Raw genomic sequence first — 20952 nt, 5'->3', positions numbered from 1 at the left:
AAAGCAACCAATTGTGGTGGCTCACTCTGAACCATGCAGATTCACAAAGAAATCAGTTTTCTTTAGAAATTATAAATGTGTGTCCATCTACTGACAGATGTCTTCAGATGGAAGAAACCTGTCCCCCCAGAACTATCGAGACCCACAATGATTTGGTTGGGTCGGGGCTATTGTCCCCGTGGGAAAACTTACCAGCACAATTCCACTTTTTTATTTAATATCTTATTATATAATATTAAACAATGATAGCATATTGTCTATGCTAATAGTCTGACTTCTTTACATGATGAAATTCAGCATTTGTTTGCGTCAGAGCCAGGAGTTATTAGGTCATTGAGTTCATCTGAGCATTAAGTAGTAACCAGTCTTCCCGACCACTTCTGACCCAGTGGTACCCAAGGCAGTGAGCCTCAGCACTGACATCACTTCGGCTCACCTACCTCTCCTCTGTCTCCAGGTTGCATTGGAGGTCCCCCAGGACCACCTGGCCAGCCAGGACCCCCAGGCCCTACAGGTAATATTCATATTCAGCCTTCATGCCATGGCCTGATGTCTCTGCTTCCCATCTTGGCTTTCCCTTCTGCTGGCCCCGCACGCCTGCTCATCTCTGGACACGCTGAGGTTCTGCCATCAGAACAGATACAAACTGTGGTCACTTCCCAGGGAAGCTAGCTCCTCAGCACTCCATGAAAAGAATGGACATGGTGTTGGGTAGTGGTGGCACACACCTTTAGTCTCAGCACTCGGGAGGCAGAGGCAGGCAGATCTACAGGAGTTCAAGGCCAGCCTGGTCTACATAGTGAGTTCCAGGACAGCTAGGGCTACACAGAGAAACCCTGTCTCAGAAAGAAATAAAAAAGAATCTACATAGTAAGCACTGTGCCCCTGCTTTGCCTGGGGAAAATATAGCAAGAACCCTCCCCCCCATCTCCCCCCCCATCTCTCCCTTTTTAATTTTTTTTTTCAATTTTACATACCAATGCCAGTTCCCCCTCTCTCCCCTTCTCCCATCCCCCCACTTCTCCCCCTTCCCACCTCCCCTCCACTCCCCAGAGGTGGTAAGGCCTCCCTTAGGGAATCAACAAAGTCTGGCATACCAAGTTGAGGCAGGACCAAGTCCCTCCCCCCTGTTTCAAGGCTCTGCAAGGTATCCCACCATAGGGAATGGGCTCCAAAAAACCAGTCAGTGCATTCAGATAAATCCTGGTCCTACTGCGAGGGACTCCTATAGACAACAGATCCAAGTCACAGAACTGTCACCCACATTCAGAGGGTCTAGTTTGGTCCCATGCAGGTGCCCCAGCTGTAGCAAGAGCCATTTTATGTTGGCCTCCGCCGGCTTCATCCCTTCCAAGTTCCATGATAGACCTCATTGGTTCACAATGAAGCTGGATCACATCCGTTGGTCCTCAGAGGATCTGACAATGACTGTGGTTTCCTTGGGTGTCTAGGTATCAAAGGCAGCAGAGGAACGCCAGGAGTCCCAGGAGAATTTGGAGGACCAGGGCTCAAGGGCTTTCCAGGAGACCCAGGTCGTGAAGGCTTCCCAGGACCCCCAGGTGAGTCAACACAACTTGTGTCCTTACATTGAGGGACTGGCTCGTGGGTGTGATCAGGTCTACCCCAGCTCCATTATCTTCCAGGATTGATAACTGTTGTCCGAGCTCTTGAGAAGTTAAAAATTCTTGGCTTTTTTTAACCATTGCTGTGCTGGATGGATGCAGAGATCTGACAGGAGCCACAGCCTTGACATAGGCAGATATCCCTTAATGGATAGTGAACAGCCTAGCACTGGCCTCTCCTCAGAGTATTCCGAACATGTAGACAGTCCTGTCACCATTGGCTGCTAGTGTGTAGTTAGGTTTACATGACGGGCACACCCGAGAACAATCCACAATGGGAAGTCTATTTTGACTCATGGTTTCAAAGGCATCCATTCATCGTGGTAAGGTGAGCAGAGCAGAGCTGTTCACATTGCGACGACCAGAAAGCAGAAAAGGGGGCAATACAGGAAGATCCGGGGAGAGAGAGAGCCACCAAGAACATATCCCTACTAACCCAGCTAGGCCCCATGTCCTACCTTCACTACCTCCCAATAATGTTATTGTGTTATTAATCCACAAAGGGATTAGCATATTGATTAGTTCAGTACCCTGGTGATCTCATCATTTCAGGAATACCAAGGTGCGCTTCACTAATTCTCCAAGCTTGTATTTTATTGTTTTTTAGTGTGTAAGAGTATTTGACTGCGTGTAGATGTGTGTACCATGTACATGCCTGGCACCCAAAGAGACTAGAAATGGGCATCAAATTCTCAGGGACTGGGGTTGTTGAGGATGGTTGTGAGTCCCTCATGGATACTGAGTCTCAAATCTAGGTCCTCTGCAAGAACTGCCCATGTTCTTACCCACTGAGTTCCCCCAGGATTTCCTCAGTCCAAATGGGTAGATAATTAAAGATAAGCACTCAGTGCCTGGTGGGGCGGCACACACCTCTAATCCCAGCACTCAGGAGGCAGAGGCAGGCAGATCTTTGTGAGTGGAGACCAGCCTGGTCTACATATCGACTGCCAGCCAGCCAGAGATACACAGTAAGGCTCCATCTCAAAAAGAATAAACACAGAGTCTAATGGTCCCTCCTCAGTGCCACACGGAATGTCCCTGTGACAGCCATCCACAGCTTTCCCACTCACTCCCCACTGCCAGCATCTCTAGGTGTTGGGGTCTATTTTCATCACTCCATCCATGTTTTGATACAGCGGAGTCTGAAAGCCGATAGTGAAGGAAATCGAAGAGGTTTAATGACATTGAGTGGTCCAGTCTCTGGGCAGTGGGCAGGCTCTCGGGCAGCAGATGCCCTTCTGAGACCTCATCATACTCTGGCTCTCTCGATGCTTGTCAATGCTATCTCAGAACATAACAGTGCAGACTTGTGGCTAAAGGTACCACCCTTGCTTTGTTTCAGGGTTCATGGGACCTCGAGGATCCAAAGGTGCTACAGGCCTCCCGGGCCCAGATGGACGCCCAGGCTCTGTTGGACTTCCAGGACCAGCTGGACCCCCTGGAGACAGAGGGATTCCAGGGGAAGTCCTAGGGGCCCAACCTGGGCCCCGAGGAGATGCTGGACTACCAGGACATCCTGGGCTAAAAGGGCCTCCAGGAGAAAGAGGACCCCCTGGATTCCGAGGTGAGTGGCTTGACAGGTGGGGGGGGGTCGCACTGCAGCCCCCAGGGTGAGTGCAACGCCCTTCTCAGTGGCTTTGGTCAGAAGCCCACAGTGTGCGTGTGAGAGAATGCAGTGGAAAACATATTAACCGTCCATGGCCAGGAGACAGTGGCCCACAGACTCTGTGCACTAGGTCCTTGGCTCACCATACAGGCTTGCCGCTTTCTCTTCAGACCTGTAGCCGGTGTGCAAACTGGGAAGGATGTATCCCAGAAAGTGCTGGCGTGTACTCCTGGCTCAGGAACATTTTTAAATGTGGCTGAATACTGATCTTGCCAAGCTGAGAAAACTAGGCTAAATACTTACACGCAGCAGCAACTGGGTTTCCTGTCCTGGAATATTCGCACAGTAGCAAAGGCAGAAGGAAACCTCCAAGACACTGGTTTCCATGCCCTAGTGACTCGCATGACACTGGTCTCCGTGCCCTAGCGACTCGCCTGTTTTGTGGCTTTAGCTCTGCTCTGCCTGGAGGGTGCTTCCTGCAGTCCTGACTGCCTCCTGCTGGTGTTTCTATACTGAGTCTGATCAAGCAGGAATTTCCTATGATGAAGTGAGCAGAGAGATCTCACAACTCTTGTCTCTGGCTCTGCAGGAAGCCAAGGCATGCCCGGAATGCCAGGATCCAAGGGTCAGCCAGGTTTCCCAGGACCTTCGGGACAGCCAGGACTCTCCGGACCCCCAGGACAACATGGGTTCCCAGGAGCTCCTGGCCGAGAGGGACCCTTGGGGCTGCCAGGCTCCCCCGGCCTTGGAGGTAAGAGTTCAGCACCCCAGGAATGTCTGGGGCCCTCGCGGGTGCTAACATCCAACCTAACATGATCTTTTCCTGGGTAGTCATCAAGCTGTGTTCCAAGGAACCCACAAGAACTGCAAGGGGTTCCAAAAACAAATCCTATCTTTTGTCAAAAAAAATTTAAGCAGCTGGAGGAGACAGCTCAGCCTGCACCTGTTGTGCTGTGTCTGTTGAGGGCCTACATGTGGTTTCATTAGGAAAACAGACAATTTCACTGCAAAGGTTCAAAATCCCTGCTCTGGTGCAGAAAGGAGATATTCAGGGTGGCAGGGAAGGTGGTCACGGGTGGAGACATCCGTAGGGCACTGGCAGGGAGCGGCTAGACCAGAGTGGTTAGCTCTCCCACAGCACTCAGTGCAAAACTGACCCAAGGCTTTTGCATCTCACGGACCAGCAAACGTTTCCAAAAGTTTGTTTGGTTATGGCTTTATGAGACCCACTCTGACCATGTTGCCCAGGCTAGTCTCAAACTTCTGGGCTCCAGCAATTCTCCTGTCTCAGTCTCCCAAATGCTGGGACTGCAGGTGTAAGCCACTGGATCTGGCTTCCTGATTTTTTGTTTTGCTGATTAAGAACTTTTTTTTACGTATAAAAGTTGTAACGGTGCCATACACTGACAAGTAAAGTTTTTAATGGAATCTTTACTCCTAAACTTGAAAAACAAAATCTCTAATCCTCCTGCATTCCCTGTTGCCACAGTTGGGCAGTAATTTTGCAGAGGGCCTTCGCCATCTCTGCGAGCAATCAACTATGCACACAGACCCTCTTGCAAACCAAGCCTTTCCCTGGTCTCAGGGTTACCCTTGTGTGGCTTTGTCTGTATCCCAAACTGCTGCCTGGACCCCCAGCGAAGCCAGCTCTCCTGCGTGCCATGCTGGTGGCCAGTGCTGAGAAGGAGGTTCAGGCCTTCTGCCTCATGTTCCCAGGGGCTCAGCAGCTCCTAGTTCCGCCATGGTCTCCAATGATCCAGGAGACTACAAAGGCCCACCTCTAAATGAGCCAGGCTTTATTAGATAGATGATCTCCCTCGTGGACAAGCTTGTGTTTGGTCAGGGTAAGGCAGGCAGAGGCTGGAGGGGGGCTTGCTGCACATGACACACGGCTTGAGGCCAAGAGTCATGCAAATAGGAAGACCCTGGCACCGAGCAGGAGGTAGGTGGCACAAGAGTGGACAGGACACCTGAGAAACAGGGCAACCAGAACAGAGGCACAAGCACCCAAGGGCTGGACTGAGAGCTCATTTGAAGGAGAGGGGCGGTGACTGGGTGAGGAGATTGGGCAGGAGGTAGAATGTGTTAAATACCAAGCTGGGGGCCACTGGAGATTTAAAATAGACAAACATAGTAAGCCAGGGATTAAAGGCCACCAGCTATTTGCTGTGGGGGAACCTGAACAGTGGAGGGGTACGGGAGGACATTGGTGGTTCTCTAGCGTCAGGACTGAGTCAGGGACTCAGGAAGGAGCAGGGCTGACCAAGCATCAACCGCTGCTAAAACTCTGCCTGTTGGCTTACCCTGGGTCACTGTAGCTGACCCAAGTTGACAGTGTCCTGCTGCCATCAGCATGGGTCCCTGGGTGTGGCGGCAAGGAGCTGTCCCTGGGGAGGGCACACTGGGCTCTCACTCCATGGTCGGCCTTCGGTGTTGTCACGGTGACCTCTCTAGGAAGTCTAATCCCTGCAGGGCTCACAGGCCGTGTTTTAAGGCTCATCTCTGTCGGGACAGTTTTCTGTTTTCCTCCAAGGAAATTTATTTTCCCAAAGGCTTTGTAAGGGTTGCCCTGTACCCCCTTTAATTTTGCTTCTCTCTCTCTCTCTCTCTCTCTCTCTCTCTGACAGGTTTACCAGGAGACAGGGGTGAACCTGGTGAGCCTGGTGTCCCTGGCCCTGTGGGCATGAAAGGTCTGTCTGGGGACAGAGGTGATGCTGGTGTGTCAGGCGAACGTGGTCATCCTGGAAGCCCTGGATTTAAAGGAATGGCGGGGATGCCTGGTGTCCCTGGGCAAAAAGGTAAATAAATGTGAGGTCAGGGCAAGGACTTCCCCTGCTGGGGCTGCAAGGTTGGTCACTCTGACTGAAGCAGCTGTCCCAGGGGTCCCAAGCTGGCTAGAGACTGACCTCACCCACCTGCCAGCCTGAAGCCGCAGGAACCCAGGAGATTAGCTGACGCTACTTAATGTCCATCAGCAAGCCAGTTTGTCTCCTCACCTCAGGGTTATCAGCACAAGGAAGGTTCTAGACAGAACCTGCTGTAAACAGGTTCAGATCCCGGGAGGATGGTGTTTTTATCAAACACCTGGCCCCTGGAATTGAACTCATCACACACACGGAAACTATTCCAAGAGATGTTCCGTGGGCAGAAGTTGCTGGAAATACCCTGGTGACCTCCCTAAAGCCCGTGGCATCTGCCCATGGTGTGAAAGGACTGGGGTCACCTTCACCTGTGGGACCCATCCGAAATCCTCCTGGGACTCTCTGTGCCACCTCATGCTGTCACCCGCCCGGCGTCTGAGGCTCCCAGAAATCCCTGCTCAGGGCAAAGGGACTTCACAGGCCCTCATGTGAGGGACATAGCCACAGTGTCGAGGATGCAGGAGACCAGCCTGTCCCACACACTTGGTCCCCACTAACCCTCTCCTTCTTCCTCCAAAGGCGCCCGAGGGTCACCCGGAATGGATGGCTTCCAGGGCTTGCTGGGACTCAAAGGAAGACCAGGGTTCCCAGGAGTCAAAGGAGAAGCTGGGTTCTTTGGAGTACCTGGTCTGAAGGGCCTGCCCGGCGAGCCAGGTGTTAAAGGTATGGCCTTGCTTCAGATCCACAGGTTTCTGTTTGGTAAATAAGCCGGACTCGGCAGGGCAAATAGACACACGTCACATTATCTCTCATATGAAGAATGACTCTGTGTGTGTGTGTGTGTGTTCATGTTCATTTTATACTTCATTTTGTTTTCCTGGGATAGACTTGTTAGCACGTTATCTAGACTGGTCTGGAGCGCCCAGGTCCACACTCCCCACCTGGGTCGCCCTGTGACTGGAACTGCAAGCTGTCCTGCTGCACTGAGCTAAGTTACAGTTTTTACAGATTTCTAGCAGAATAGTTCTTCCAAGATTTCAAGATTACCTTTGTTTTTAGGTAAATCCCATGCTAACTTAGATCTTTTAGGACATGGAACCAAAATTGCTCACTTAAAGTTAAATTGGGACTGGGCGTGTGTGTAATCCCAGGCCATGGAAAGACCGAGCTCTAGGGAGCTCAAAGGACAGCCTAGTCTATGTGGAACCTTAGCTCAAACAGAGCAGAACAGAGACCTGACGCTTAAAATTAAGTTAGATTTGAAACGCAGCTGCCCTGTGCTCCCTCGCTGTGGCTCCTCCCTCGCTGTGGCTCCTCCCTCGCTGTGGCTCCCCTGAACCCCCATTCCCGTGCTCAACACAGAGCTCTGAGGGCCAGACCAGTTTAGTGACTGATTCCCTCACCATCAAGGTTCTTGGGAAATGACAGAATTCTGCTTCCTTCCAGGAAACCGAGGGGACCGGGGCCCTCCAGGACCACCTCCTCTGATCCTGCCTGGGATGAAGGACATTAAAGGAGAAAAGGGAGATGAAGGACCAATGGGCCTGAAAGGCTACCTGGGCTTGAAAGGCGAGTCAGCATACGGGGGCCAGCTCCCTCTGCCCCAGCCCTGGCCCTCCTGCCTGGACCCCAGGACAGTCCTGCACTCTGCCAGACTTACTTTGTGCTTTAAGTCTTCCCCATAATCAGCGTCTCCCTGATCTTAATATCAGAGCCACGCCCCTTTTCTGTGCTCTGGACACTGGGAGATGCGCTCAGAGTGCAGTTGCAGGCATAGGGGGAAGGGTCCTGCCCTCACCAGGCCTTCCTGCTCTTCCCACAGGTAACCTAGGAATGCCTGGGATCCCAGGACAGGCTGGAATCCCAGGGCTACCTGGGAGGCCCGGCTACATCAAAGGAGTCAAGGGCGACATAGGAGTCCCTGGCATACCAGGCACGCCAGGACAGCCAGGGGTGGCTGGCCCTCCTGGGATTACTGGGTTCCCAGGGTTCGTAGGAAGTCGGGTGAGTAGGTGCCCCTGCCCTGCTTGTTCTACAAGGTCCACTCCCCTCTTCTGCTCTGGGATCAAGCCACAGATTTGGAAGCAGCAAAGGCTTCTAAGGACAAGGTTACCTGCGTGTAGCACGAATTCTAATTGGTCTTAATAATAAAAACTCGGAGTCAGCTATCAGGGCGTGAAAGCTGAAGGATCAGAGAAGCAGAGCTGCAGCCACTAGAGTTCTTACCTCTGCCAATGCTCAGACCAAAGGGGCAACCCTGTCCTCAGACTGCTTCAGACTGCTTCTGTCTCTACCAAACCTCAGACTACACGGAGCTCCTGTCTCCTCCCACCTTATATCCCTCTCTCCGCCCAGCCATATCACTCCTGTCTCCACCTCCCTAGCACTGGGATTAAAGGTGTGTGATCCCAAATTCTGGGATTGCCTTTGTGTGGCCTCTATTTCTCTTTTGGACTAGATCAATTTTGTGTAGCCCAGAGTAGCCTTGAACTAACCGAGATCCCTCTGCCTGTCTCCCAAGTGCTGGGATCAAAGGAGTGTGCCACCACTGCCTAGCTCTGCGCTCTGATCCTCAGGCAAACTTTGTTATATCATAAACAAAATATCACCACACCTGTGCCTATCAGTGACAACCTGAGGGCTCGACAACTACCATTGCCCCTGTCCTGGCTTTTCAGTGTATGGGGCCTCAATATTGTTTCTGTTCAATTTTGTCTTAGGGCGAAAAGGGTGCCCCCGGAGTAGCGGGGCTTTTTGGCGAGACTGGCCCTACTGGGGACTTTGGTAAGCGTCACTGGGACAGTGAAAGCAGGGCCGTCAGAGCTTAGCTCCTGGCTAAGCGAGGTGCCTTCGGGCCTGGGGCTGCTGCTGGGCATTTGGAGACAGACTACACAGCAGATGGTCCAAAGCTAATGAGCTAAAGCTCATCTTCCTCTCTGCATGTCACAGGTGATATTGGAGACACTGTGAACTTAGCAGGAAGCCCTGGCCTGAAGGGAGAACGGGGAGTCACCGGAATTCCAGGTACACAAGTTACTTCGTTTCTTCCAACAGCCCATAGCATCGCCTCTGGGCCTGGCTTGCTGAGTGTGGCCTAAGGGACTGCAGCAAATGACCAAAGCCAATGCACAGGAGCAGCCCCCACGTCGGGAGGCAGCCGACGCAGTCATACATGTCAGCATGTGTCCTCTGTAGAAAGAGCACTCCACACAGCAAATCAATCTCTGGTTCCAGGTATCAAGGGATTATTCGGCGAGAAAGGAGCCGAAGGTGACATTGGATTTCCTGGGATAACAGGCATGGCTGGAGCCCAGGGCTCTCCTGGACTTAAAGGGCAAACAGGTGAGATTACTGTAGCCATAGCCTGCCCTGTGGTGTGGCCTCCTGAGACCAGGAGCAAGTGGCCAGCCACCTTGGCCATTCCCTCCTCCACTGCAAACACTTGTGTCCAAGAGACTGCCCTGTACATACGTCCCATTGCCTGGCTCCATCTGGAGACCAGCAATACATAGTGATGCCATGTGGGCTATGGGAGCTCTTAGCAGTGGGGAGTGGACAGGGCCAGTTAGGACCTCGTGGGAGGCTCCCCAGAGGCCTGCTCCACCTGTCAGGGCTCCTACACATTCAGACTTTTCCTGATCATTCCCCCACAGGTTTTCCAGGGCTCACAGGCCTGCAAGGACCACAGGGAGACCCAGGACGAAGCGGACTACCTGGTGACAAGGGAGATTACGGCTGGCCAGGAGTAGCAGGGTTGCCAGGTAAGGGGGATCTCTTTTTAGGAAGAGAGACAAGTGACCATCAACACTCAGGGCCAAGTGTCCAGACTGCCAGATTGCAAGGAAAGGAATCTGTCTGTAGGCTGCTGCCGCTGAGCCCCATGGATAGACAGGGACAGGTATGTCAGTGGCTGACTACGGTCACAGGACACTGAGTGCAGGTTTGCAGCCATGGAATCCGCTGACCAGAAACCAGGCACGCTCTTCAGCAAAGAGGGCACACGCTGAGCTGGAGAGATGACTCAGAGGTTAAGAGCACTGACTGCTCTTCCAGAAGTCCTGAGTTAATTCCCAGCAACCACATGGTGGCTCACAGCCATTGGTAATGAGATATGGTGCCCTCTTCTGGCCTGCAGACATACATGGAGGCTGAACATTGTGTACATAATAAATCTTTAAAAAAAAAAAAAAAAGGCACACACCTACAGAAAAGTGACCGGAAGCTTCCAGGGAGGTCTCTGGCCTTTTTTTTTGGGGGGGCTATTATTAATTATTATTATGCTCTACATTTTTCTCTGCTCTCCTCCCTACCTCTCCCCTCCCCTTCAACCCTCTCCCAATTTACTCAGGAGATCTTTTTCTACTTCCCATGTAGATTAGATCTATGTATGTCTCTCTCAGGGTCCTCATTGTTGTCTAGGTTCTCTGGGATTGTGATTTGTGGGCTGATTTTCTTTACTTTATGTTTAAAAACCACTTATTAGTGAGTACATGTGATAATTGTCTTTCTGTATCTGGGTTACCTCACTCAAAATGATGTTTTCTAGCTCCATCCATTTGCCAGCAAAATTCAAAATGTCGTTTTTTTCTGCTGTGTAGTACTCTATTGTGTACCACATTTTCCTTATCCATTACCTCGGTTGAAGGGCATTTAGGTTGTTTCCAGTTTCTGGCTATGACAAACAATGCTGTTATGAACATAGCTGAGCACATGGCATGACTGAGCATCCTTTGAATATATACCCAAGAGTGGTATTACTGGGTCTTGAGGAAGGTTGTTTCCTAATTTTCTGAGAAATTGCCACACTGACATCCAAAGGGGTTGTACCAGCTTGCATTCCCACCAGCAATGCAGAAGTGTTCCCTTTACCCCACAACCTCTCCAGCATAAGTTGTCATCAGTGTTTTTGATCTTGGCCATTCTTACAGGTGTAAGATGGAATCTCAGAGTTATTTTGATTTTCATTTCTCTGATGACTAAGGATGTTGAACATTTCCTTAAGTGTCTTTCAGCCATTTTAGATTCCCCCTGTTGAGAGTTCTCTGTTTAGGTCTGTACTTCATTTTTTATTGGATTATTTGTTCTTTAGATGATCAATTTCTTGAGTTCTTTGTATATTTTGGAGATCAGACCTCTGTCTGATGTGGGGTTAGTGAAGATCTTTTCCCATTCCGTAGGCTGTCATTTTGTCTTGTTGACCGTGTCCTTTGCTTTACAGAAGCTTTTCAGTTTCAGGTCCCAATTTATTGTTTCTCTCAGTGTCTGTGCTGCTGGTGTTCTATTTAGGAAGTGGTTCCCTGTGCCAATGTGTTCAAGTGTACTTCCCACTTTCTCTTCTATGAGTTTCAGTGTGGCTGGCTTTATGTTGAAGTCTTTGATCCATTTGGACTTGAATTTTGTGCATGGTGATAGATATGGATCTATTTTCATTCTTCTACATGTTGATATCCAGTTATGCCAGTACCATTTGTTAAATATGCTTTCTTTTTTCCACTTGATATTTTTTGCTTCTTTGTCAAAAATTAGGACTTCTTTTCTTCTATTGCATTTATCGTGTGTACATGCACACACAATTGACTGGGAGCAGGGTGTGCCATGGAGCATGTAGGGGAGGCCAAAGATAGCTTGCAAGAGTGAGTTCTCTGCTTCCGTGTAGGGACTGAACTCAGGTTGTCGGTCATGGAAGCACCTTAGCCTCTGAGCCATCTCACTGGCCCAACGGCTTTTATAAATCATGCATACACCATGACAGGCATCACAGAAATAGTGCCTCAGGGTCCCCTTCCTGTTCTAAACATCCTAAAATGTCTGAAAAGGGTTCACACATAGGCTCGTGGGTCACACAAGAGTGGCAGTTTGCTTGTCCCATAAAGGTCAGTGCTGCTCAATGGCCAAAGCAGGCTAGGGTTGTCCTGGAACCAGCCAGAGCCCTCTGTTGTCCTACATGACATGACTAATGATAACTTCCCACAGGTTTTCCGGGAATCCGGGGGATCAGCGGATTACACGGCCTGCCAGGCACCAAAGGCTTCCCTGGATCCCCAGGTATCCAGCGGTGACTATAAAAATCATCCGTGTTCAGTGGGGAGTGTCATTGTTGTCATCATCATCGTCATTGTAGTTGTCGTCACTGTTGTTATTATTGTTGTTGCTGTTTGGGGGGGCTTTTGTTTTGCTTTTTTTCCTCTATATATCAATCCTGGCTCATTCACAGAGATCCGTCGGCCTCTGCCTTCCGAGTGCTGGGATTAAAGGCATGCCCCACCACTGCCCAGCAGGAAATTTTTAAAAGTACATTTAAACAAGAAGGGGGAAAATCATCCTATAAGTGCTATTTGACCAAACTATAGATTTTTACACTACTAAATAGTCATCCACCTGCAGGGAAATTAATCAATGGGCAAATGACAGCAACTCTGAGGCTGTGGCAGCCACGGTGAGACTGTATTGTTGTTTAGTTTGCTCTGAGCACCTGATGTGTGAGCAGGAAATATTTTAAATGAGATCAAATTTTCAAAACCCAATAAAGGCAGAGGATGAAAGCAGCCACCAGAACCAGGAGACTGGGATGGGGTCCCCAAGTGTGGTCAGCTGTTGCTGTGATATTGGACGCCCTGAAGGCCAAGGCCCTGTCCATAGAGAGTTCCACTGTGTTCTCTGTGATATCCCTTCTGAGTCTCAAACTCCATGTTGCTGAGACCAGAGCTAGAAGGCACTGTGATGATGGCCTATTTCTCTGCTCCACACTGTGAGGACCATCATACCACACACAATAGGCCACCTCCCCTGTATGGATGGAGCTGGTGCCAACCACTGCTGTTATATTGTATCACAGGTGCTGATGTCCATGGAGACCCAGGTTTCCCAGGCCCCGCTGGAGACAGGGGTGACCGAGGAGAACCCAATACATTTCCAGGCCCTGTGGGACCTGCAGGGCAGAAGGGGGAGCGGGGAACCCCAGGTAAGTAGCCATCTCCATGAGTAGACCCCACAGCATATGAAGGAAACTACGTGTCCAAGGTCCTCTGAGGGGAATCTCCAGGCACAAACTCCCAGCTCGTCTCTGTTGCTATACTCTGTGGTCTGGCTTATTTTACTCCAATGCTGGTTCATTTCCAGCCCCACTCAGTTGGTGGAGGACAAGCTCTCCCTTCTTGCCTCTGATATTGGAGACCCTGAATGGGGGATTAGCTGTGGTCGTGGGCTCCAGCGTCCCATCCTCATGGGCTCTGACAGCCATTCTCTCAGGGCAGTGTCTGAGGGCCTCTAGTAGGCTCTCAGGACTCATGGTGGCTGGTGGCTAAGAGGAGCTAATGGTCAGCCTCCAACCTCCTGGGAAGCCACGTGCCTCTTCCCTGAAATGTTCCCTGTCCTAAGACACCATCTCAGCCTCTGTGAGGATGCTTCATCTAGAAAGAGCACCATGAAAGGGGAGTGGAATCCCTGAAAGTGGGCAGATGGAGCTAAACTGACTTTTGTTTTCCTCCTCAGGGGAGCGCGGCCCAGCAGGAAGCCCAGGACTTCAGGGGTTTCCCGGCATCTCTCCACCATCCAATATAACTGGGTCACCTGGTGATGTGGGGGCGCCAGGGATATTTGGCTTAGAAGGTAGGCAGTGTCTGTAATGGGTGATATGTCTAGGGGAGAAGTTGTATTCCACACACTGTTCAGACAGGCAAAGGAACGGGTACCCCCACCACCCATCACCCACACCGCATGGTCCCCATGACATCACATGACAGGATAAACCTCGTACCCACCTGGGTGGCCTCAGACCTGCTCCAAGTTTTCATCTTTCTCACCATTTAGGGTTTGTATCTTTAATCTGTGTCCACCAACCACATCTACCAGGAACTAGCTAAGTATTAAAAAGAGACAGAGCTGGGTGGTAGCAACCCACCTGTAATCCCAGCCCTTGAAGGAGGCAAGAACACCTAGAGTACAAGCAAGTTCAGGCCAGCTTGAAATACAAAGTGAGAGCAGATATGAAAAACAAAAATAGGGGGAAGAGGAGAAGGCATGAAGATGATGCTACCAACTAAAAATTATTTGAACATCAGTGTCCCTATAGACATTATATAAAACAGGAGACAGAGGCTGCTTAAGTGATCATCAATAAAAGATAAAAGAAAAGCAAAATGTAGTTTGTGCATTGCGGCACAATAGCCAACATCTAAAAGGATAGGATTTCTGAACGCACACTCTGGCAGGGATGAGGCGGGGATGCTCAGTGACGTTTCCCAGTCACAGAGGCTAATTAACTATGGCATGGCTCCAGGTATAGAAGGTCCCACAAGGCAGAGAGGAGGTGGTTTCCTGGGACGTGGAGGGTGTGGAGGGTCGTGGTTTAGTGAGGATGGAGTCTATCAACGATGCTGAGTGTCTCTGGGAAAGCCTAGGACGTGTCCTTTAAAACTTTAAAATGGTAATATTTATGTTACAAGTCTTGTTGATGGTTTTTGTTATTAAATAAGAGATACTGTTGCTGTTACCAGCTCTCCAAAAGCTGCGTCCAAGGCAATGACTGGGTATAATGCCAGAGCCTCCACAGCAAGCCGTGGGTCCATGACCAGGGCTCCTCGACCCATATGTAACCTTTGCACTGTGACTTCTGCCCGCAGGCTACCGAGGTCCTCCAGGGCCACCTGGATCAGATGCACTTCCTGGAATCAAAGGAGATGAGGGGAGCGCTGGAGCTGCAGGATTCCCCGGACAGAAAGGATGGGTTGGGGACCCAGGGCCCCAGGGCCAGCCCGGTGTAGTTGGTCTTCCGGGGGAGAAAGGTAACAGTGTCATGTGAAGCAGGGAGCACGGCAGGCAGAGGACCACAGACCCGTTCTGTACATTGGTCCTGACTGTTCCGTATTCATTGCAGGGCCCAAGGGTGAGCAAGGATTCATGGGCAACACGGGGCCCTCTGGGACCGTGGGTGACAGAGGCCCCAAGGGACCCAAAGGAGACCAAGGATTCCCAGGTGAGTGGTGCCTGCAGAGCCTGTGGGGTGACAGTGTGGACCTGGCTCCCGCTGGCATGCACCCCGTTCTCTAAAGGGTAGAGAGAAAAGCCAGGTGGGCTTCCAGTGCTCCCAGGACCTTGGCAGAAGGTGGGTGTTGAGTGGCCAGTGTGAGGGGACCTTTCAGGTGTGTTCCCGTGTGCCTTCAGGGTGGGCTTCAGAGAGAAGAAGCAGGTGAAGTCACAGTGAAAACACGAGGCAGTTGCCTGTTCCTGACACTCATGGCTTCTCTTTGACTTGCAGGTGCTCCTGGCTCCGTGGGAGCTCCAGGCATTCAAGGCGTCCCCCAGAAGATTGCTACTCAGCCTGGCATCGTGGGTCCCCAGGGCAGGAGAGGCCTTCCCGGTGCACAGGGAGAGATAGGGCCTCAAGGCCCTCCTGGAGATCCGGGTAGGGCTCTGGGCAGGGTCCCTGTGCCCCACCCTAAGAAAAGAACCCCCATCCGTTCTGCTCTGTACCCACGTCTGTCCTTTTCGGCTCAACACCACATTGCTAAGCACAGTGACATACACTTATTTAATGTCTTACAGGTTTCCGTGGGGCTCCAGGCAAGGCTGGACCGCAGGGCAGAGGTGGCGTGTCTTCTGTTCCAGGGTTTCGGGGAGACCAAGGGCCCATGGGACAACAGGGCCCTATTGGCCAGGAAGGTACGTGATTGGGTGGCTTATAGGACAGAGTTTTGTTGAGGCTGGGGACACCCTGACCAGTCTACAGGTGAGGGACAGACAGGTGCCTGGCAGAGTTGGTTCAATAAGCTTCCACCCAGCTCTAGTCTCAACCCAAGCATGTCATGGGCATTGAAAAGATCTGTGTTACTTCTTTAAAGTATTAGTACATGGGGCAGAAGTAACAACCTTTTTTTTTTTTTTTTTTGGATTTTTCGAGACAGGGTTTCTCTGTATCTTTGGTTCCTGTCCTGGAACTAGCTCTTGTAGACCAGGCTGGCCTCGAACTCAGAGATCCGCCTGCCTCTGCCTCCCGAGTGCTGGGATTAAAGGCGTGCGCCACCACCGCCCGGCAGTAACAACCATTTTTATACCCCCCCCCCATAAAAAAAGATTTGTTTTCATCAACCCAAGCTTGGCCTGAGTGGCAGTGGAAGCTGTGCTGTAACAAACACAAGGGGTGTCACCACTGTCAGTCAGAAGACAGTGGCCCACCAAGGAGTGCCCTGTGTGGCAGCCGGGGGCAGCCATGGAGAGACTCGTCCTGCAGCAGGGGCAAATCAGAACTAGTCCTAGGAGTGAAGACACAATGGAAAGGGAGTCTTAAAAAAGCAGGCCTGGAGGATGAGCCTCGGGGAGAATGGTAGTAAGAGGGTCCAGTGACGGCCGATTGCCGGACGAGATGCTGTCTCCGGGGAAGAACGGGGGGGCCCTCGGTGGTTACAGCAGGTGGGTGTTACTCTTCCTAAAGAGTGTTCTGCCCTGAACACCCTGAGAAGTGGCCGTCCTGGGAGGAAGAGGCCTAGTTGCTCCCCAGTTCCGCAGTTCTGCTATGTGCCCGGCTCTCCCTGGAGGAGCGCCCCTGTAGCCACCGTCTCTCACAACCCTTTCTGCTCATGTTTGGTGCCATCGTTATTGTCCTGTTGGCCTCCTGAGCTGGTTTAGGTCTGTCTTTCCTGAGGCTTGTAGTCTAGAAAGCCTGTGCTCCAAGCCTGGCATCCTATAAATGAACTGGGATCTTGTCCTCTGCCCTGGTGCCCACAGGCAGTTAAATAGCAATCACTTTCTCTCGGGTCCTAGGGGAGCCAGGCCGTCCAGGGAACCCCGGCCTGCCAGGGATGCCAGGCCGCAGCGTCAGCATTGGCTACCTCCTGGTGAAACACAGCCAGACGGACCAGGAGCCCATGTGCCCCGTGGGCATGAACAAACTCTGGAGTGGGTACAGCCTGCTGTACTTCGAGGGCCAGGAGAAAGCCCACAACCAGGACCTAGGTAGGTGCTGCGTGACGCCCCAACTCTGTTCCCTAGCTCAATAGTGGTCACGGTCAGATTGTGAGCCTCTGAGATGAGCTTCTCCTGGCTACAGTTCCATGACCACCACCTTCTCCAGGCTTAGCTGAAGCTGGGATGGCCAAGGAGAATGAAGTCACCACACTCTCAGCCTTGGGACCCTCATGGAGGGCTTTTAATTTGATATAGCATCCACACCTCGCAAGTAGCTCTAACCAAGATTGCTCTCTCTGTTGGAGGCTCCAGTTGCATCCCAATTCTATGGCTTTTCCCCCAAAACCTAGAACATAAGTTGGAGCCAGACAGAGAGGTGAGGGCATGGACTTAATCCTTCCACACAGATGCTCACAAAAAAAAAACAAAAAAAAAACAAAAAAAAAACCACAGGCATGTGTTGCCTTCAAAGGACATGAATTAAAAAATACAAAGCACACAAGGTCAAAGTGGGTGAGCCTGTCTGCCACCCCTCAGGGGGCCAAAGTGCATGTGGAAGGCTGGAGTGTGCCGTGTGTTGGTGACACTAGGGCCATCGGGTCCTGGAAGTGTACCAACCAGGCTCTAGCATTGTGGACATTCCCACTGTGGCCCCATCCCCATCGCAAGTTTTATGATGCAATGGAGAAAAGACAAACCAGGATAGGATGCAAAGTAACAGTTGGAACAGGAGCTTAAGGGCAGGGCTCAAACCCCGCCGATTAGCTGAGGGTGGACCCGTCTGACTGAACGTTTTGCTGAGCTGGAGAGAGCCTCAGCCGGAGTCGGAGTCGGAGTCCTGTTCTGGGCCTGGTGGCAGCATAGACGTGGAAGCAGCAGGACTAAATTCTCACGTGTTCCTCATGCAGGGTTGGCAGGCTCCTGCCTGGCGCGCTTCAGCACTATGCCTTTTCTGTACTGTAACCCCGGGGACGTCTGCTACTACGCCAGCCGCAACGACAAGTCCTACTGGCTTTCCACCACGGCCCCGCTGCCCATGATGCCTGTGGCTGAGGAAGAAATCAAGCCCTACATCAGCCGCTGCTCTGTGTGTGAGGCGCCAGCTGTGGCCATTGCTGTCCACAGCCAAGACGTCTCTATACCCCACTGCCCCGCAGGGTGGCGGAGCTTGTGGATCGGCTACTCCTTCCTCATGGTATGTATGTAGTGCTTTTCCCTTCTCCGAGCACAGAACCGCGTGGCACCACTTTGCCCATCTCCACCCTAGCTGGGGCACGAGGGCACACGCATTTGGAAGAAGAAATCAGGGCTGCAGATCTGAGCTCGGCAAATAAAGTTTGGATGCCCAGCACCCATATGAATGCCAGTGAGGTGGAGTGAGCCTGTATCCTCAGTGCTGGGAGACAGACAGTAGAATCCCAGGCACTCTCGCCAGCCAGACTAGCCAGAAAGCGCCAGACCCAAGGAGACACCCACTTCTCAAAAAAAAAAAAAAAATACAGTGGAAACCAATTGAATAACCACCCAATTTGAACCTGTGACCTCCATAGAAACACACATGCGCACACACATACATCATAGGGGACAATTGCTCAAGTTGTGTGTCATACAAGGACACCTGGAACAGGAGTTGAGGACTATAATTCAGCTTGATGCGGGCTAACAGAGCCATGTGCCAGGCAAGGAAGGAACTTTCGGAAGAGTCCCGCTCTGTAGCCCAACCTCTCCTTGAATTCTTGGCAATCTCCTGCCTCAGCTTACAAACCTGAGCTCACAACCCCTACCTATTTCAGGATTGGGGTTTTTCTTTTTTTTTTTTTTTTTTATCTACTGGGCATTTTGAATGAATGATAGCCTTTTACATTTTGTTTAACCAAAATGTAGTCAGCCGTATCTACAGATTGTGCCTACTTCGGAGTTGCCACTTTCACTACACAGCCAGTCATGGGTGCTGTGGTTCATGCCATGTCTGTACCTGCAACACCCTCCTCCAGCATCAGGGCAACTCTGGACATGAGGCTCAGCAACCTCAGCACTGCTGTGCACCCTGACGGCAGAGCACTGTCCTCAGGGTCTGTGTTGACAGAGAACAAAGAGGGACGGGGTGTGGCTTGGCTGGTGGAGTCCTCCACTGGCAAGCACAAAGCCCTGAACTTTAGCTCCAGCACCAGATAAGCTGGGCGCAGGAGCCCCTACCTGTAAGCCTCACTCACGGGAAGCGAAGGCCAGGGGAACAAGAACTGAAAGTTGCCCTCTGCTATGCAGAGAGCTTGAGGCCAGTCCCGGGCAACTTGAGAGTCTGCAAAAACGAGGCGTGGTAATGTGTGCTCTTAATCTGAGCTACTCAGGACACTAAGGGACGAGCGATCATTTGATCCCAGGGCTAGGGCAACATAGCATCTGCCTTAAAGCTGATGAATACACACTCAGCCGAGATGCCTGGGTGTTTCCGGCACATGGCCCCTAACACGCTCCGTCTCTCTCTCTCTCTCTCTCTGCACAGCACACGGCGGCTGGGGACGAAGGTGGCGGTCAGTCGCTGGTGTCGCCGGGTAGCTGTCTGGAGGACTTCCGTGCGACCCCTTTCATTGAGTGTAACGGAGGCCGTGGGACCTGCCACTACTACGCTAACAAGTACAGCTTCTGGCTGACCACAATCCCCGAACAGAACTTCCAGGGCACGCCATCTGCCGACACACTCAAGGCCGGCCTCATCCGCACCCATATCAGCCGCTGCCAAGTGTGTATGAAGAACCTATAAGCCGGCCACCCTGCCCACCGGCAGCCGCGTGGGAAGGCCTCTTTGGTGCTCCTTCTGGTTTTGTTCCTTTTTTTTTTTTTTTGTTTGAGACAGTGTCTCACTTTTTATCCCTGTCTAGCCTGGAACTACATAACCCAGGCTGGCCCCCCAACTTGTGGCAACCCTCCTGCCTCAGCTTCCCAAGTGCTGGGATTACAGGCGTGTGCCACCACACCCAGCTTGGTGCTTACTCTTAACTTATTACCTCAGATGCTGACCCCAAAGTTGATCTTAGTATTTTCTTTAAAAAGAAACTTCCAAAGCAGCCCGGCGCCAGCACTCACACCAACCGCCTCTCAGCAAGTGGGCACTGGGTCTCCAGGTCCTACCACCCGTGGGTCTCAGCCCTGCTAGCATGGGAGCAGCCCAGGGAGCTCTCACCATGTAGGATATGGACATTGTGCCACCAACAGTAGCCAACAGTAACTGTCTGCAGGTGGCTCCCCTTCCTTCACTGTCTTCCTAGAATGAGGCAGACCCTTCAGGACAGCCAAGGGGACTGGCCAATGACCTGAGGCTCACTGCCACCTGTTTCCACCCAAGGATCCTTGCAGAACGCTCTGACGAAGCCTGTTTCCTTGGCGGCGGGGATGGCAGTATTATCTTCTACCAAATCATAGCTGCTACCTCTTAAGTCCCCACATGATGGCACCTGCCTTTTTAAGACCCCGACCATGGCACATGTCTCTGGCTCTAGCCAAACCTACACCAGCATCTGCTGGAAGGTACATTTAGCAAATCATTCACAGTGGCGTCCCACAACCTCTGTCACCTTAAACACCTCCTCCCCCCAACGCAGCAAGCTTTTTATGCCTTTCCTGTGTAACACCACAAATAAAAGATATTCTGAGTATTTGACTGACTACTTGTGTGTGTGTGCGGGGAGGGGGGTGCTCGTGTGTATAATGGTCTGGAATTTTGCTGGTTAGGCCGGCTGGCCAGCCAGCCAACCCCAGAAATCCACCTATCTTAGCATGTGCATGTCTCTGGGCAAATCTGGTCCCTGTCTGTATTTTATCATTCATTTCTACAGAAATATCTTGGGAATCACACATCTGAGTAAGGAGGCTCTATGCCCTTCAAGTACATTTCCAAGTTCACTTTGGTCCCCAAACAGCTTCCAACTCCACTCTCAGCATTTGAAAGGAACACTCCCTGGGA

General features: G+C 51.5%; 1 protein-coding gene across 1 annotated transcript in view; it reads left to right on the top strand.

The window, feature by feature from the left end:
* The window catches only part of Col4a2 (collagen type IV alpha 2 chain), a 136651-nt gene extending 116007 nt beyond the window's left edge, over positions 1-20644 (top strand). The window contains exons 27-48 of the mRNA XM_041673760.1: positions 458-514; positions 1452-1559; positions 2965-3186; positions 3818-3979; positions 5856-6026; positions 6669-6812; positions 7536-7658; positions 7912-8093; positions 8810-8873; positions 9039-9113; positions 9324-9431; positions 9743-9850; positions 12063-12134; positions 12925-13050; positions 13581-13697; positions 14711-14872; positions 14965-15063; positions 15346-15492; positions 15633-15749; positions 16848-17039; positions 17900-18186; positions 19495-20644. Coding sequence (XP_041529694.1) covers positions 458-514; positions 1452-1559; positions 2965-3186; positions 3818-3979; positions 5856-6026; positions 6669-6812; positions 7536-7658; positions 7912-8093; positions 8810-8873; positions 9039-9113; positions 9324-9431; positions 9743-9850; positions 12063-12134; positions 12925-13050; positions 13581-13697; positions 14711-14872; positions 14965-15063; positions 15346-15492; positions 15633-15749; positions 16848-17039; positions 17900-18186; positions 19495-19752 — 3101 coding nt within the window. The 3' untranslated portion in view covers positions 19753-20644. The remainder of the gene's footprint in view (positions 1-457; positions 515-1451; positions 1560-2964; positions 3187-3817; positions 3980-5855; positions 6027-6668; positions 6813-7535; positions 7659-7911; positions 8094-8809; positions 8874-9038; positions 9114-9323; positions 9432-9742; positions 9851-12062; positions 12135-12924; positions 13051-13580; positions 13698-14710; positions 14873-14964; positions 15064-15345; positions 15493-15632; positions 15750-16847; positions 17040-17899; positions 18187-19494) is intronic.
* Positions 20645-20952: the final 308 nt, after the last annotated feature.

This window comes from Microtus oregoni, unplaced genomic scaffold, assembly GCF_018167655.1.
Source record: "Microtus oregoni isolate MIOR12 unplaced genomic scaffold, Mior012 000024F_ref0000369, whole genome shotgun sequence".
NCBI lineage: Eukaryota > Metazoa > Chordata > Mammalia > Rodentia > Cricetidae > Microtus > Microtus oregoni.
This window is presented reverse-complemented; position numbering and strand designations above follow the sequence as displayed.